Source organism: Symphalangus syndactylus, chromosome 14 (genome assembly GCF_028878055.3).
Source record: "Symphalangus syndactylus isolate Jambi chromosome 14, NHGRI_mSymSyn1-v2.1_pri, whole genome shotgun sequence".
Lineage (NCBI taxonomy): Eukaryota > Metazoa > Chordata > Mammalia > Primates > Hylobatidae > Symphalangus > Symphalangus syndactylus.
Window position 1 is genome coordinate 50638120 of NC_072436.2, and position 14272 is coordinate 50652391.

At 40.2% G+C, this 14272-nt stretch overlaps 1 protein-coding gene, 1 non-coding gene and 1 pseudogene across 3 annotated transcripts in view; all 3 read left to right on the top strand.

The window, feature by feature from the left end:
- RNF149 (ring finger protein 149) overlaps positions 1-8653 on the top strand; it is a 31526-nt gene extending 22873 nt beyond the window's left edge. The window contains exons 6-7 of the mRNA XM_055240729.2: positions 3169-3367; positions 7905-8653. Of these exons, the coding sequence (XP_055096704.1) occupies positions 3169-3367; positions 7905-7948 (243 nt within the window). The 3' untranslated portion in view covers positions 7949-8653. The remainder of the gene's footprint in view (positions 1-3168; positions 3368-7904) is intronic.
- Positions 8654-10123: 1470 nt separating this feature from the next.
- On the top strand, positions 10124-13702 carry LOC134732447 (peptidyl-prolyl cis-trans isomerase A-like; annotated as a pseudogene). Its single transcript, XR_010115621.1, has 2 exons — positions 10124-10346; positions 10414-13702. The product of XR_010115621.1 is annotated as a peptidyl-prolyl cis-trans isomerase A-like (transcript).
- LOC129463334 (small nucleolar RNA SNORD89) lies at positions 11873-11986 on the top strand. The gene has a single exon (XR_008651123.1). It is a non-coding gene; the product is annotated as a small nucleolar RNA SNORD89 (small nucleolar RNA).
- Positions 13703-14272: the final 570 nt, after the last annotated feature.

Here is a 14272-nt window from a genome sequence, read left to right on the forward strand (position 1 = left end):
AACAATTTTAGGCCGGACTTGGTGGCTAATACCTGTAATCCCGGCACTTAGGGAGGCTGAGGAGGGCGGATCACTTGAGGTCAGGAGTTCAAGACCAGCCTGGCAACATGGTGAAACCCTGTCTCTCCTAAAAATACAAAAAAATTAGCCGGATGTGATGACACGCTCCTGTAGTCCCATTTACTCGAGAGACTGAGGCAGGAGGATCGCTTGGGTCTGGAGGCAGAGGTTGTAGTGAACTGAGAGTGTGCCACTGCACTCCAGCCTGGGCAACGAGAGTGAAACCTTGTTTCAATCAATCAATCAATCAATTAAAAAAAAAGTTTTTAAATAAAGATCTTTGGGGAAAATAATGTATCAAATATAGTCTTGTTGCTAAACATATTTTTAGAGTTTTTCATAGAGTTTATTGTAGAATTAGAAACTACAATTTGGAGTTTTTTAAATGATGATCACTTTATGCAGCTTTAAGCCATTATGGTCATGTAAGCTTCTATAGTGGCATCATTAAAGAACTGACCTGTTAAACAAGACTTATTTCCTAGACTGCAGTCTGCTTAAAATGCCCCCTCATCTTCTAGCTTAAGAGACTACTTCCTTAACAACTACTGTCATTCTCTATGAATTATGATTTGTTTGTTTTTTTTTTGAGACAGCCTCACTCTGTCGCCCAGGCTGGAGTTCAATGGCGTGATCTTGGCTCACTTCAACCTCTGCCTCATGGGTTCAAGTGATTCTCCTGCCTCAGCCTCCCAAGTAGCTGAGATTACATGTGTACTCCACTATACCCAACTAATTTTTCATATTTTTTGTAGAGATAGGGTTTTACCACATTGGCCAGGCTCATCTCAAACTCCTGGCTTCAGGTGATCCACTCGCCTCAGCCTCCCAAAGTGCTGAGATTACAGGCATGAGCCATTGCACCTGGCCACTGAATTATGTTTTTTAAATGTGAGTTCCAGAACGCCTTCACTGTTTGCTTACAGGAAGGTGGAGGTCAGTGTTCAAGAACTGTCTTACTAGAAACTGAGACTGTTTTGATGTCCAGAAAATTTGTCTCTCTTCTAGAATTTCTTCACGTATTCATGGTTTTCAGTAATTTTAGCTATGATTAGCATGGCATAACATGCTTTCTTAATGAACCTGGCTCATCCCCTCTTTACTCCAGAAACTGTAGCTTAGATGAGAGGATGAGCCTTTGTGGGACAGCATTTTAAATAATAGCATACAGGGAGCTTGATGGATTTCTTTCTTGGCAAGGTTTTAGAACTCTTTTCCTTCATTAGATGTATTCTAAAGCGTATTCTAAGTTGTTATCTTCATTAGTCAGTAGTTTTAAACTTGCTTTTCATTTCTGGATGTTTGTATGAAAGGAATTTCACTGACCATAGCAGAGGGACTTTAATCCTCATGAGTTTTGTTTTTGGAAATAAGCTATATATATATATATATATTTCATATATTAAAAATTAAGACTCTTCATCTCACATAAGATTGAGTTGCTTTCTTAGAATGTTAATTTCAGAAAGCTAGAATATATATCCCCAGAATGCCTAATTTATTTTTTGAAGAACAGAACCTGTAGTAACATTAAACCTCAGAAACTTACTGTCTTGCCTTTGACTTTTGAATCTTTAGACAGTACACCCTTTTCTGTGGACCTGTTGACCCCCTCCTGAAGTGTATGCTTTAGTTAGCCATGCTGTGCCCTCTTATAGTAACTAGTTCTCTATTTCCCCATAACTGTAGTGAGAGTCACCCTCAGTCAACCACACAGGCTTTAAAGGTTTACAGCTGTAACCATTTCAGTGTGTCCATGTCACTTGTTTTCATTCATTTGGCAAGGATGGGTCAAAGAAATGCCATCTAAGGTGCTAGATCTGCACTTGGCTCTAGGGAGACAAAGATGAGTAAGACACAGCCCCTCCCCTCATGGGCTCTTGAGGATTTCACTTTCTGGACTGGTGGGGGGTCAGGGCACGCACACAGACACGACATGGCCAAAGAGGCCTGTTTGAAGTACTGCCTGTGGGAGCACAGAGGAGGGGTCACGGTGCCCTGCTGCCAGGTAGAAGTTGGAAGGTGGGGCAAGTGCATTTGAGAGGGCCGTTGAGCTGGGTGTTGCATTATCCGTCAAGACACACCGAAGTGTTGAGGCTAATGCTGTGTCTGTGGAGTGAACAGACAGGGTTGGAGGTTGGCAGGTAGTTAAGTTGGCAGATATTTAGGTAAAAAGGTTGGGGCTAGGCTGGGCAGGAGTTTGGGTATTGTGGTGATGTCACAGCCACAGGATTTGTTGCTTGGTGTGTCAGGAACAGGGATGGGAGGGCTTTACGTTACTGGTGAGGCAGGAGGGGCAGGTTCTAGAACACAGGTGGAGCAGGGCTGTGGGGGGGCGCAGCCCAGTGGAGGGAGGTGGAGTGCCCGTGAGTGGTGTTTTTACTTGAAGCAATGGTGAGATGCTGAGCCAGAAGGTCATAGTCAACCTGCAGTAACCCCTCATCTAATAAGTCACTTTACCAGGAGTTCCATCCACTTACAACACAGCTTTGACTCTGGTATTAATCAAATAAGGTTTCTAGCTGTCCCCCAAATGTCGAGACTTAACGTAGTGATGCTGCCGGTGTCTCCAGCCCTCCACTTTCACTGTCTTCCTTTCTTCAAAGCAGCAAATGGAAGGAGGAGGGAAGGTGGAGGCAAACTACAGCCGATCAGCACCCTGTCCATATGGAAGGAGCCAGAGTAACTTTTTCAAGAAAATAATACAGTCTGAAGGCATCTGTTGTTCAAAAGCCTTGTTTATCTCTGAAACCCTAGTGCCTCACTGTAAACCAGCACAGGGCAGTAATCAGAATTCATGGCTATGGCCTCATATCCTGTGTCTGGGAAGGCAAGGAAGTGGAAGAAAGCTTCACTTTCTGTCAATAGTTTAAAAGGTGGCATTGCTTGTATCAAGGAGGGGAAATGTTTTTTAGAATAAAAAACATGTAGGCCTTAGGAGATTGGTTGTTGAGAAGGAATTCATTTTCTTGTGATACTAGATAAGGGAGACATTGATGTGCTTTTTGCCAGATTCATTGTACAGAAGTACATAATACTGTATGTGAATTACTAGCCAGATGATACATAAGCTTTGATCATGTTTTTTCTTCTGTTCTAATTCTCAAGAGAGAGCCTGGGGATGTACAGGAGATGCCTGCTCCAGAATCTCCTCCTGGAAGGGATCCAGCTGCAAATTTGAGTCTAACTTTACCAGATGATGACGGAAGTGATGAGAGCAGTCCACCATCAGCCTCCCCTGCTGAATCTGAGCCACAGTGTGATCCCAGCTTTAAAGGAGATGCAGGAGAAAATACGGCATTGCTAGGTGAGCAGTGTGCAAATTATAAAACAATAGAATGTGGCCAGGTGTGGTGGCTCACACCTGTAATCTCAGTGCTTTGGGAGGTTAAGGTGGGAGGATTGCTTGAGTTCGAGCTATCGAAGAATAAGTAACCAGGAATTTGAGAACAGCCTGGGCAGCATAGTGAGACCCCATCTCTACAAAAACTTTACAAATTAGCCAGTTATGGTGGCATGCTCCTGCAGTCCCAGCTACTCAGAATGCTGAGGCAGGAGAGCGGCTTATGACCAAGAGTTCCAGGCTGCAGTGAGCTATGATCCTGTCACTGTACTCCAGCCTGAGCCTGGGTGACAGGGCAAGACCCCTGTCTCTTTAAAAAAAAAAAAAAAAAAAAAAAAAATTTATTAGTAGCTGTGAAAGAAAATAAAGAAATATATAAAGTGCAGAAAAGCATAAGGAAAAAATGAAAGTAGTCATCCCTCACGTAGAGATGTCATCTTAACACTTTGATAATTACCTTTCCAGATGTTTTTCTGGAAATTGAAAGGTGTTGAAGGGTCAGTGAATATCACTTATGGGCTGTTAGGTAACCTACTTTTTACTTAGTATATGAAGCTCTTTCTATGTTGATGAATAGATAATTTTTTATAGCTACATAGTATTACATTTTGAATTTTCTATAATTTCTTGAAACTAATGAGTGTTTGTATTATCAGTAGCACTTTGAAATCATTATGTATATATACCTATCCCTTGTCTAATTGTTTTCTGTCACTCTGATAGGTAAAATGTAGTGAACTGCATGGCTTTTTTTTGTTTTGTTTTTTGTGTTTTGTTTTGTTTTTTGAGACAGGGTCTTGCTCTGTCACCCTGGCTGGAGTGTAGTGATGAGAACACAGCTCACTGCAGCCTCAAACTCCCAGGCATAACCAGTCCTGCCACCTCTGCCTCCCAAGTAGCTGGGACCACAGGCGTGTGCCACCATATCTAGCTAACTTTTTAAATTTTTTTGAAGTGATGAAGTCTCACCATGTTCACCATGTTGTCTAGACTAATTGCATTTTTTTATTACATTTTTGTCCTCTTTTCACATTGTTGGTCATCTTTATTCTTTGATGAACTGCTTATTTTATCCCTAGCTTGTTTTTTTATGGAGATAATAATTTTTTCATATTGATTCTTAGAGCTTTTTATACACTGAAAATACTAGGGCTTTGTCATATATTTTATGTATTTCTCTCCCAATTTCTGTATCCTTTGGCTTTTCATTGTACTTTCCAGATAGAAATTATATAGTTTAGTTTCCCGTTCTCTCATGATTCTGCCTTTGATTGCTTGCTGACTTAAGAAGGTCTTCCTTATGTTGGGATTGTAAAGATATTGACCTGTACTTTGCCAGTATTTGTGGGTTTTGTATTTTACATTTAAATCTTAATATACGTAGTTTAAGGTGTGAGGGGAGATTTAACTAATCTGTTTTTTTCCTTTTATTCCACTTATTAAACCCAAATGTTTAATCAGTTGTCCTAATATTGTTTAGTGAATAATAATTGCAAATAATATGTTTTGATATTTGCAAGGCAAATTCCTTCATCTTTATTCTTCTTTTAAAAAATTTCTGGGCTATTCTACATTATTATTATTATTATTATTATTATTATTATTATTATTATTATTATTTGAGATGGAGTCTTGCTCCGTTGGCCAGTCTGGAGTGCAGTGACACGATCTCAGCTCACTGCAGCCTCCACCTCCTGGGTTCAAGTGATTTGCCCACCTCAGGTGATCCACCCTCCTGGGCCTCCCAAAGTGCTGGGATTACAGGCATGAGCCACCACACCCAGCCTATTCTACATTTTTTAAAGATTAATTCTAAAATCATTTTGCCAAGTGAAAGAAAATCTCATCAGAATTTTTATTGGAATTTGATTCACTTAAAGGTTATTTTAAGTGGGAAGAATCGATGCTTCAGATTTTGAATTTTGTCATGCTAGAAGAGGAAGCATATTTTTCCAAAGCAGTAAGATTGAAACTAAGTCAGTTTTTTTGTAGCACATTTAGGATCTGTGAGGCAAAAATAGGTAGAAATATTAGAATGTAAGTGTTAACCAGCACCAGAGGAAGAAAAGGATGCATTGTGGAACAAAAAAAGGAGAATAGATTTCAGAGAATTATAGAATTGTAGCGATTGATCTGTGTAGGCATTCTCCTAACAGCTCTCCAGCTAAGACTGGGCCACCTTGCAAAGCAGCATGTTCCCTTGGTAAATGGCTCTTATTTTTAAGAATGTCTTTATATAGAGCCAGAGTGCATACCAGTGTGATTTTGCCATTGCCTTCCAACTCCAGAAAGGAAACTAACTTTGCCTTCTCTAGTACATGAGCACCCTGGAGATACTAAGACTCTTATTCTGACTAAATGTCTTTCAAGAGCAGCCTCCAGATTTTTCTGCATTCTTGCTACCTTGTTAACTTGCAGTGCCTTACAGTTTACCATTGGCTGTCCTGAAATACCCTCTTAGAACTAAGATAATACAATTTGAAATCATGGGTAGAAATAAAGAAGGTGGAAGAAGCAGCTAGGTTTCCAGAGCAGCAAAATGTCAGATACATTCTGAAGCAGCCAGTTTCCCCAATGTCCCCACCCCACCCCATATGGGGCTCACATTCTATTTTTCTCTCTTTGTCCTTTTTTTAAATTCTCAAGTATTATGCAACAGCAAGTTGACTTTATCTGTTAATGTTCTTTCAGCCTTATAACGGTAACAATATAAATTGAAAAACACTAAATTAGAAAAATCAGGCATTAATACTTCCAGAAAAAATGTAGTTTCACTTATAGTTGAGAAAACATTTACTAGACTCTCAGGAGCAACTAGGAAATGAATGTGGTTACTCATGGTAGACCCTGGAGAAGGTGTTTCCCTGGGGAAGTGCACCTTCCACTCTCCAGTTACATCACTCTCCACCTACTTCACCTCCTTGAAGGGGAGTGCAAAATATTTGGTTGGGTGTGGGGGGGATTGGAGAGATACTGGTCAAAAGGTACAAAGTTTCAGTTAGGAGTAAATTGAAGAGCTCCATTGTATAGCATGGTGACTACAGTTCATAACAGTGTATAATATTCTTGAAAGATGCCAAAAGAGTAGATTTTAGATGTTCTCACTTCAAATAAATGTCAGGTAATGCACATGAATTAGTGTGATTTAGCCATTCCACAATGTATACATGTTTCAGAACATCATGTTGTATACCATAAATATAAACAGTTTTTGTCAATTTAAACAGTAAATACAAATTTTGTATTTATAAATATACACCTATATTTATAAAACAAGAGGAAGCATTTTATGAGATTACTTATGTTATTTCACCATTTAATAGAAACTTTAGGCTGGACATGATGGCTCACACTTGTAATCCTAGCACTTTTGGAGGTAGGGTGGCGGGGAGCAGATTGCATTGCATGAGGCCAGCCTGGAGAACATGCAGAAACTCTGTCTCTACAAAAAATTAGCGGGGCATGGTGGCAGGTGCCTACTGTAGTCCCAGCTCTCTGGGAAGCTGAGGTGGGAGGATCACTTGAACCCAGGAAGTTGAGGATGCAGTGAGCCATGGCCATGATCATGTCACTGCACTCCAGCCTGGGTGAGAGAGTGAGACCCTATATTAAAAAAGAAAAGAAAAGAAAAAAGAAACTTTAAATTGGCAAAATAAAAAGTAGTGGGATCTGCTGCTATCTTTAAGGAAGTATTCTATTCTAAGAGCCTTTTGTGTGAAGTGATTTTGTATACTTAGTAATAGCAACTGTCTGGATTTCAGTACCAGCTTCTCCTCTTCCTTGCCATCTATAAACCGGGGCTGGTGATGTGTTAATCTCTACCTCTTAGGGTCAATATAAATACTGGCTATTGTTTTCATTGGTGGCAGCGTCACCATCACCTTAGCTACTTGTTCAACTTTTGGGAACATCTTCTGGTTACCACCACTTCTGACTGTCTTTAAAGACTGATCTGCTGATGAGATTAATGTTGGCTAGGCTAATGCTAGAAAAACTCATGTGATGAAGATGTTTACCGATTTTTCCTGTTGGCTATCAGTGGAATGGGTTATCAGTTTTCCATGTGTGTTTTATTTAAAATTTTCTGTTAGCCGGGCATGGTGGCTCATGCCTGTAATCCCAGCACTTTGGGAGGCTGAGGTGGGTGGATCACCTGAGGTCAGGAGTTCGAGACTAGCCTGGCCAACGTAGTGAAACCTCATCTCTACTAAAAATGCAAAAAGTAGCTGAATGTGGTGGCGGGTGCCTGTAATCCCAGCTACCCAGGAGGCTGAGGCAGGAGAATCGCTTGAACCCGGGAGGTGGAGGTTGCAGTGAGCCAAGATGGTGCCATTGCATTCTAGCCTGGGCAACAAGAGCATGACTCCATCTCAAAAAAAAGAAAAAAATTTTTCTGTTTACCATCTTGAATTATCTCCAAGTGAATAAGTGTGTTTGCATAGTTGAAGCTCGGAATATGCTGCCCTCTTCTGATGGAGTAGCTTGTGTTGCTCTCTTGCAGAAGCCGGCAGGAGTGACTCTCGGCATGGAGGACCCATCTCCTAGCACACGTGCCCACTGAAGTGGCACCAACAGAAGTTTGGCTTGAACTAAAGGACATTTTATTTTTTTTACTTTAGCACATAATTTGTATATTTGAAAATAATGTATATTATTTTACCTATTAGACTCTGATTTGATATACAAAGGACTAAGATATTTTCTTCCTAAAGAGACTTTTTGATTAGTCCTCATATATTTATCTACTAAAATAGAGTGTTTACCATGAACAGTGTGTTGCTTCAGATGATTACAAAGACAACTGGGGCAGGTACTCTAATGTAAAGGACAGGTGGTGTTTCTAAATAATAGACTGGCTGCTACGGTTCTGTAAAAAACCGGTTAATTCTATTTTTCAAGGTTTTTGGCAAAGCACATCAATTTTAGACTAGTTGAAGTGGAATTGTATAATTCAGTTCGATAATTGATCTCATGGGCTTTCCCTGGAGGAAAGGTTTTTTTTGTTGTTTTTTTTTAAGAACTTGAAACTTGTAAACTGAGATGTGTGTAGCTTTTTTGCCCATCTGTAGTGTATGTGGAGATTTCAAAACCTGAGAGCACTTTTTCTTTGTTTAGAATTATGAGAAAGGCACTAGATGACTTTAGGATTTGCATTTTTCCCTTTATTGCCTCATTTCTTGTGATGCCTTGATGGGGAGGGAAATCTGTTTATTTTTTCCTACAAATAAAAAGCTAAGATTCTATATTGCACATGAGCATTAAGTTCTTCATTGCCTTGTTAAGGAAAATGAGTAGGCAGACTGATAATCTGTTTTATTGATTTTGTTTACAATTTAATCTTTACAATTAAAAGGGTGAAAGATGTAGAATTTTAATTTTTGTTGTTGACGTGAAATAACCAGTTTTCTTGATTAGAGTTTAAGCAGATTTAATACCATGACCTTGCTTAACCATTTCTTCTTTTTTACTTGCTTGCTTTTCTTTTGGGTCAAAGGAGCAAGCTCATGCAAAGCTTTTGGAGACTGCCAAGTGTTAGAAAGTGATTAAATACACACTCTGCTGTTTTCTCACTTCTTGGAGGTAGAAGTCAAGGAGTGTGAGGCAGTTATTTTTTAGAGTGTGGAATTACAGTCTTTTGTTGCTTGTAGTTATTCTGTATATCTTTACTTTGTAGGTAAAAATAAATGTTTATTTAAAACAATTTTTAAAATTATAAATTTATTTTTATAGCCATATGTAGGATATAAAGATTTATATAGATTATTTTCTCAAGCTACTTAATGCTTTAATTCTAGATACTCATCATGAAATAGTAAACAGTTTTACCGAAATAAACTCTACAGACAGATGCAGTATGAGGAGCTATTGAAGTAGAAAATGTATTTTGCTTTGCATACTGAGTTTGTTTTAGCAGACAGCCCCAAGTAGGTTTCCATAACAGCCACTACCTTTGAAATCTACCTTCTGTAGTTTATTATAAATAGGAAAATACATCCTGATTCTGTACCAAGTAGATTGTTTGCTCTTTGTCTTTAAGAAACACTACGGGAGGGCCGGGCGCGGTGGCTCACGCCTGTAATCCCAGCACTTTGGGAGGCCAAGGCAGGCAGATCACGAGATCAGGAGATCGAGACCATCCTGGCTAACACGGTGAAACCCTGTCTCCATTAAAAATACAAAAAATTAGCCGGACGTGGTGGCGTGCGCCTGTAGTCCCAGCTACTCAGGAGGCTGAGGCAGGAGAATCGCTTGAACCCGGGAGGCAGAGGTTGCAGTGAGCCAAGATTGCACTACTGCACTGCAGCCTGGGTGACAGAGCAAGACTCTGTCTCAAAAACAAACAAACAAAAAAAAACAACAACAAAAAACCCAGAAGTACTAGGGGAGGTCCGGTCATGGTGGCTCACACCTGTAAACCCAGCACTTTGAGAGGCCGAGGTGGGAGGATCACCTGAGGTCAAGAGTTCAAGACCAGCCTGACCAACATGGAGAAACCCCATCTCTACTTAAAAAAAAAAAAAAAAATACAAAATTAGCTGGGCATGGTGGCAGGCACCTGTAATCCCAGCTACTCGGGAGGCTGAGGCAGGAGATTCTCTTGAACCTGGGAGGCAGAGGTTGCGGTAAGCCGAGATCGTGCCATTGCACTCCAGCCTGGGCAATAAGAGCAAAACTCCATCTCAAAAAAAAAAAGAAAGAAGGAAGGAAGGGAGTGAGGGAGGGAGGGAAAAGAAAAGAAAAGAAAAAGAAAGAAACACTAGGGGAAAATGTTTTAACTAGTCATTCTTCCCAGTAGCTAATGAAGCTGACTTTTAAAAAGAAGGCTGTGAGCTTTGCAGATGCTGCTGCCGCCCAGAGCCCCCTGCTTCCAGCCATGGTCAGCCCCACCATGTTTTTCCACATTGCTGTCGATGGCGAGCCCTTGGGCTGTGTCTCCTTCAAGGTAAGGGGCCTGGAAAGCAAGAAGTGACTGCTCATCTAATCCATAAAACTATGTTAACAGATTGGAGCTGTTTGCAGACAAGGTTCCAAAGACAGCAGAAAATTTCTGTGCTCTGAGCACTGGAGACAAAGGATTTGGTTATAAGGGTTCCTGCTTTCCCAGAATTATTCCAGGGTTTACGTGTCAGAGTGGTGACTTCACACGCCATACAGCATTGGTGGCAAGTCCATCTGCAGGGAGAAATTTGATGACAAGAACTTCATCCTGAAGCATACAGGTCCTGGCATCTTGTGCATGGCAAATGCTGGACCCAGCATGAACGTTTCCCAGTTTTTTATCTGCACTGCCAAGATGCCAAGACTGAGTGGTTGGATGGCAAGCATGTGGTCTTTGGCAAGGTGAAAGATGGCATGAATATTGTGGAGGTCATGGAGCACTTGGGGTCCAGGAATGGCAAGATTAGCAATCAGCAAGAAGATCACCATTGCTGACTGGACAACTGCAATAAATTTGACTGGTGTTTCTCTTAAAAAAAAAATACTGTGACAGACCAAGGTAAATTGTTCTTGATAATTACAGAAGTGTGATTTCTTAATCAGCAGCTGTCAAACATAGTGTTCCTTAATTTAAAAGCTTGAACACTAAATTATAAATTGGATAATTACGGTTATATCTCTAGTACACAAGTCTTTAGTAGCAAAAAAGAAATTAGCAAGAGAAGAAGACTGTTCAGTACTTTGAAAGGAAAAAGTTTTCATTGATAGAAGTTTTTTTAGATGAAAATTAACATGATAAAGAAGTGACAGGCCAGGTGTGGTGGTTGACACTTTTAACACCAACAATTTGGGAGGCCAAGATGGGAGGATCTTTTGAGCCCAGGAATTCAAGACTAGCCTAGGCAACAAGGCAAAACTCATCTCTACTAAAAATTTTAAAAATTAGCCAGGTGTGGTGGCACCTGCCTGTAGTCCCAGCTGCCTGGGAAGCTGAGGTGGGAGGATCGCTTGAGCCCAAGAGGTTGAGGCTGCAGTGAGCTGTGATCACACCACTGTACTCCAGCCTGGGCAAGAGTGAGACCCTGTCAAAAAAAAAAAAAAAAGAAGGGACAAATATTACAAGAGTTTTTGCTAAAAGTTTTAAGTTGATAAGATGCAGAGAATTGGGGGAATGTATAATAAATCAGATTTCATTTAGTTATTTATCTCATGAATCACTTTCCTCCTAACCGTTGTCGTAGGAGCCATGTGTTCACATGTCATGTGGACCAGTATTTAACTGTGGAAACCGCGGGTGTCATGGAGGAGGCAGTGTCCATGACTGTGCCGCTCTCCGCAGCCCCCTGCCTGCTGTTCTGCTTCCTGGGCTCCTCGGTGTCTGGACTGGCGTTCTGAGTTTCCCAGCAGAAAACTGATGGGCCAGAGAGGTGTAAAACCACACACCACTTGGCAGGTAATAATTTCCCCACATGCTATCTTTTTAGGGATCCTGAACACGCAGCCTTTCCCAAAAGACTGCTCTCTCCAGCTACTGAGAAATGATGACAAGAAAAGGCCGAATTGCAGTGTCTCCATCAGCAGTTTGCTCTCTATGGGCACACGATGACAAAATATCCTGAAGCGAACCACTAGTCTGACCTCAGTAGCAGGATTGGAAGCTTCATGCCATGGGAGCTGTCAGGAAAGGCATCCCAAAGAGAACTGAAATTTAAAAATAATAATAGACCTTCAGGAATAGGTGATTGTCCCCATATACTGGGGATGAAATACCCAGTGTAACCAAATTCCCCAGTAAGATCACTTAGTTTGGCAATAGTCTTTTGTTTGGCAGTAGTCTTTTCTTTTGAGCACGTTGAAGTTTATTTGCTCAATGAAGGCTGAAATTATAAGTCAGTATATATGTATTACTAAGTAGAACTTGAGGTAATTATATGTCTTAGTCAAAAGCAGTTTCTGTGGGCTTGGTATAAACCCTCCTTTGTGATTTGCTAAAGCACAGGATGTTGACTCAAACCAAAACTAGTTTTGTAGTTAATATGTGTTGTGTTTCTGTGACTTAATCAACTAGGAAAGCCACCTACAACATTCCCAGCTACTTAAGTTTTAAAAGTTTTTAAAACACTTGTCACCATATTTTGAAAAATACTAACATTTGGATTACTAGTTATAAGTGTAATTTCTACTGTGTCATAATCAGCCATGCAGCTGGAGACTTGCCCTCTTTGTACAGCAAAGTTGTGAAAAAAAGGTATTTGCACTACATTTATTTAAACATTAGGGAAAAAAAGGCTAACCCATGCTTTTCTTTGCTGAGATGTAGGGCTGTATTATTGGCTAGTGAGAAGCCTGGGAACACTAGGACTTTGTGTGGGCTGATTGCCAGTATCAGATCCGGGATTATACAGGTACTCTTGGAAGTGTCTTGGGGATTTTCCTGGTAAGAACAGTAGTGATTGCATAAAAGAACAGACAGGATGTAAAGTGAAATCAGTAAAATATCTTAGTAGACAGAGGGTGCTGAAATTTTAACAAATGTGTAAAAAGTTCTTCCCATGCATTAATTTTCCAGATACCCTTAAAATGTTTTAAGGAGTATAATTCAAAATGCTGTTTAAAAGAGACATGTGACCATCATTCTCCAAGAGAATGTGAATCATTTAGTGTGCTACTTAAAATTAGGTGTAAATCTGTATGTACACTATAAGAATAAAAATCGATACAATTTCTTTAAAGCTAAAACAAACTTAATTATTTCTAATAGTTACATTTTAGGCTCTCAAACTATTTTTCTTTTGAAATAACTGCTTTCTGCCCTAAGATGTTACTTATTGCTGTCTTCTTTTTAACAGGTGATTTGAAGATATTAAAGCTAGAAATTGGAACTAGAAAATCAAAAGAATTCAAGGCATCTTAACGTGACAGTTGAACTCATTTGATTATACTTAAAAAAGTTTATTGCAGTTATTGACTTTTTTTTTTTTTGAGTGCAGTGGTGCCGTTGTTGCTCACTGCAGCCTCAGTCTTCCAGGCTCAAGAAATCCTCCCACCTCAGCTTCCAGAGTAGCTGGGACTACAGGTGCATGCCACACCCTGATAATTTTTTTTAACATAAACAAGGCCTTGCTATGTCGTCCAGTCTGGTCTTGAACTCAAGTGATCCTCCCACCTTGGCCTCCCAAAGTGCTGGATGACAGGCGTGAACCACCAAACCCAGCCACCAGTTTTACTTTAGGTAAACTTTTATTTTCAAGCTTTTGTTGGTGTTACAAGTGTAAATCTCTGTTTTATAAAATGTTCTATAAATATAACCACTATTCCTTGTAAGCTATTTAAAATAAATTTTAAAGTCTTTCAAGTAAACACCAATATTGTGATTTTGATCCTCACTTATGAAGTCCCTATTTGAGAACCTCCCTACTAAAATGTATTTGTAACCCCAAAATCATCACATACGGTCATTTTCAGACATGCACAGAGTAGTGAATGAGCTAAGTTGCCTGACCCGCACGTTCCTGATGGAGGCTGAAGGACGGGATGCCCTGCCTTGTTTCCTCTCCCACTACAAGCAAGTGTCCTTTCATAGTCTCTTCAGTACCATGTTCTTTGCATTTCTGCACTTTTTGTTGGCAATTTCACTATTTAAAATGGCCCTCAGGTGTGGCAAAATATTGCCTACTGCTCTAAGGGCAAGGCTGTGATGTGCCTCATGGACTAAGTGTCTGTTAGATCAGCTTCACTCAGGCATGAGTGATGGTGTTGGCTGTGAATCCAATGTTTTACTATGCCAGAGAATCAGTAGGTCCTGTAGGTCCTGGAACCTAAAGCTGGGTTGTTGAAACTGCCACTCCTAAAGTACTTCAGTAATAAGCTGTTCTTTTCCCAATGCTAACGTGCAAAACGGGGATGCTCGCTTTTAGGTGTAAAAAGAAA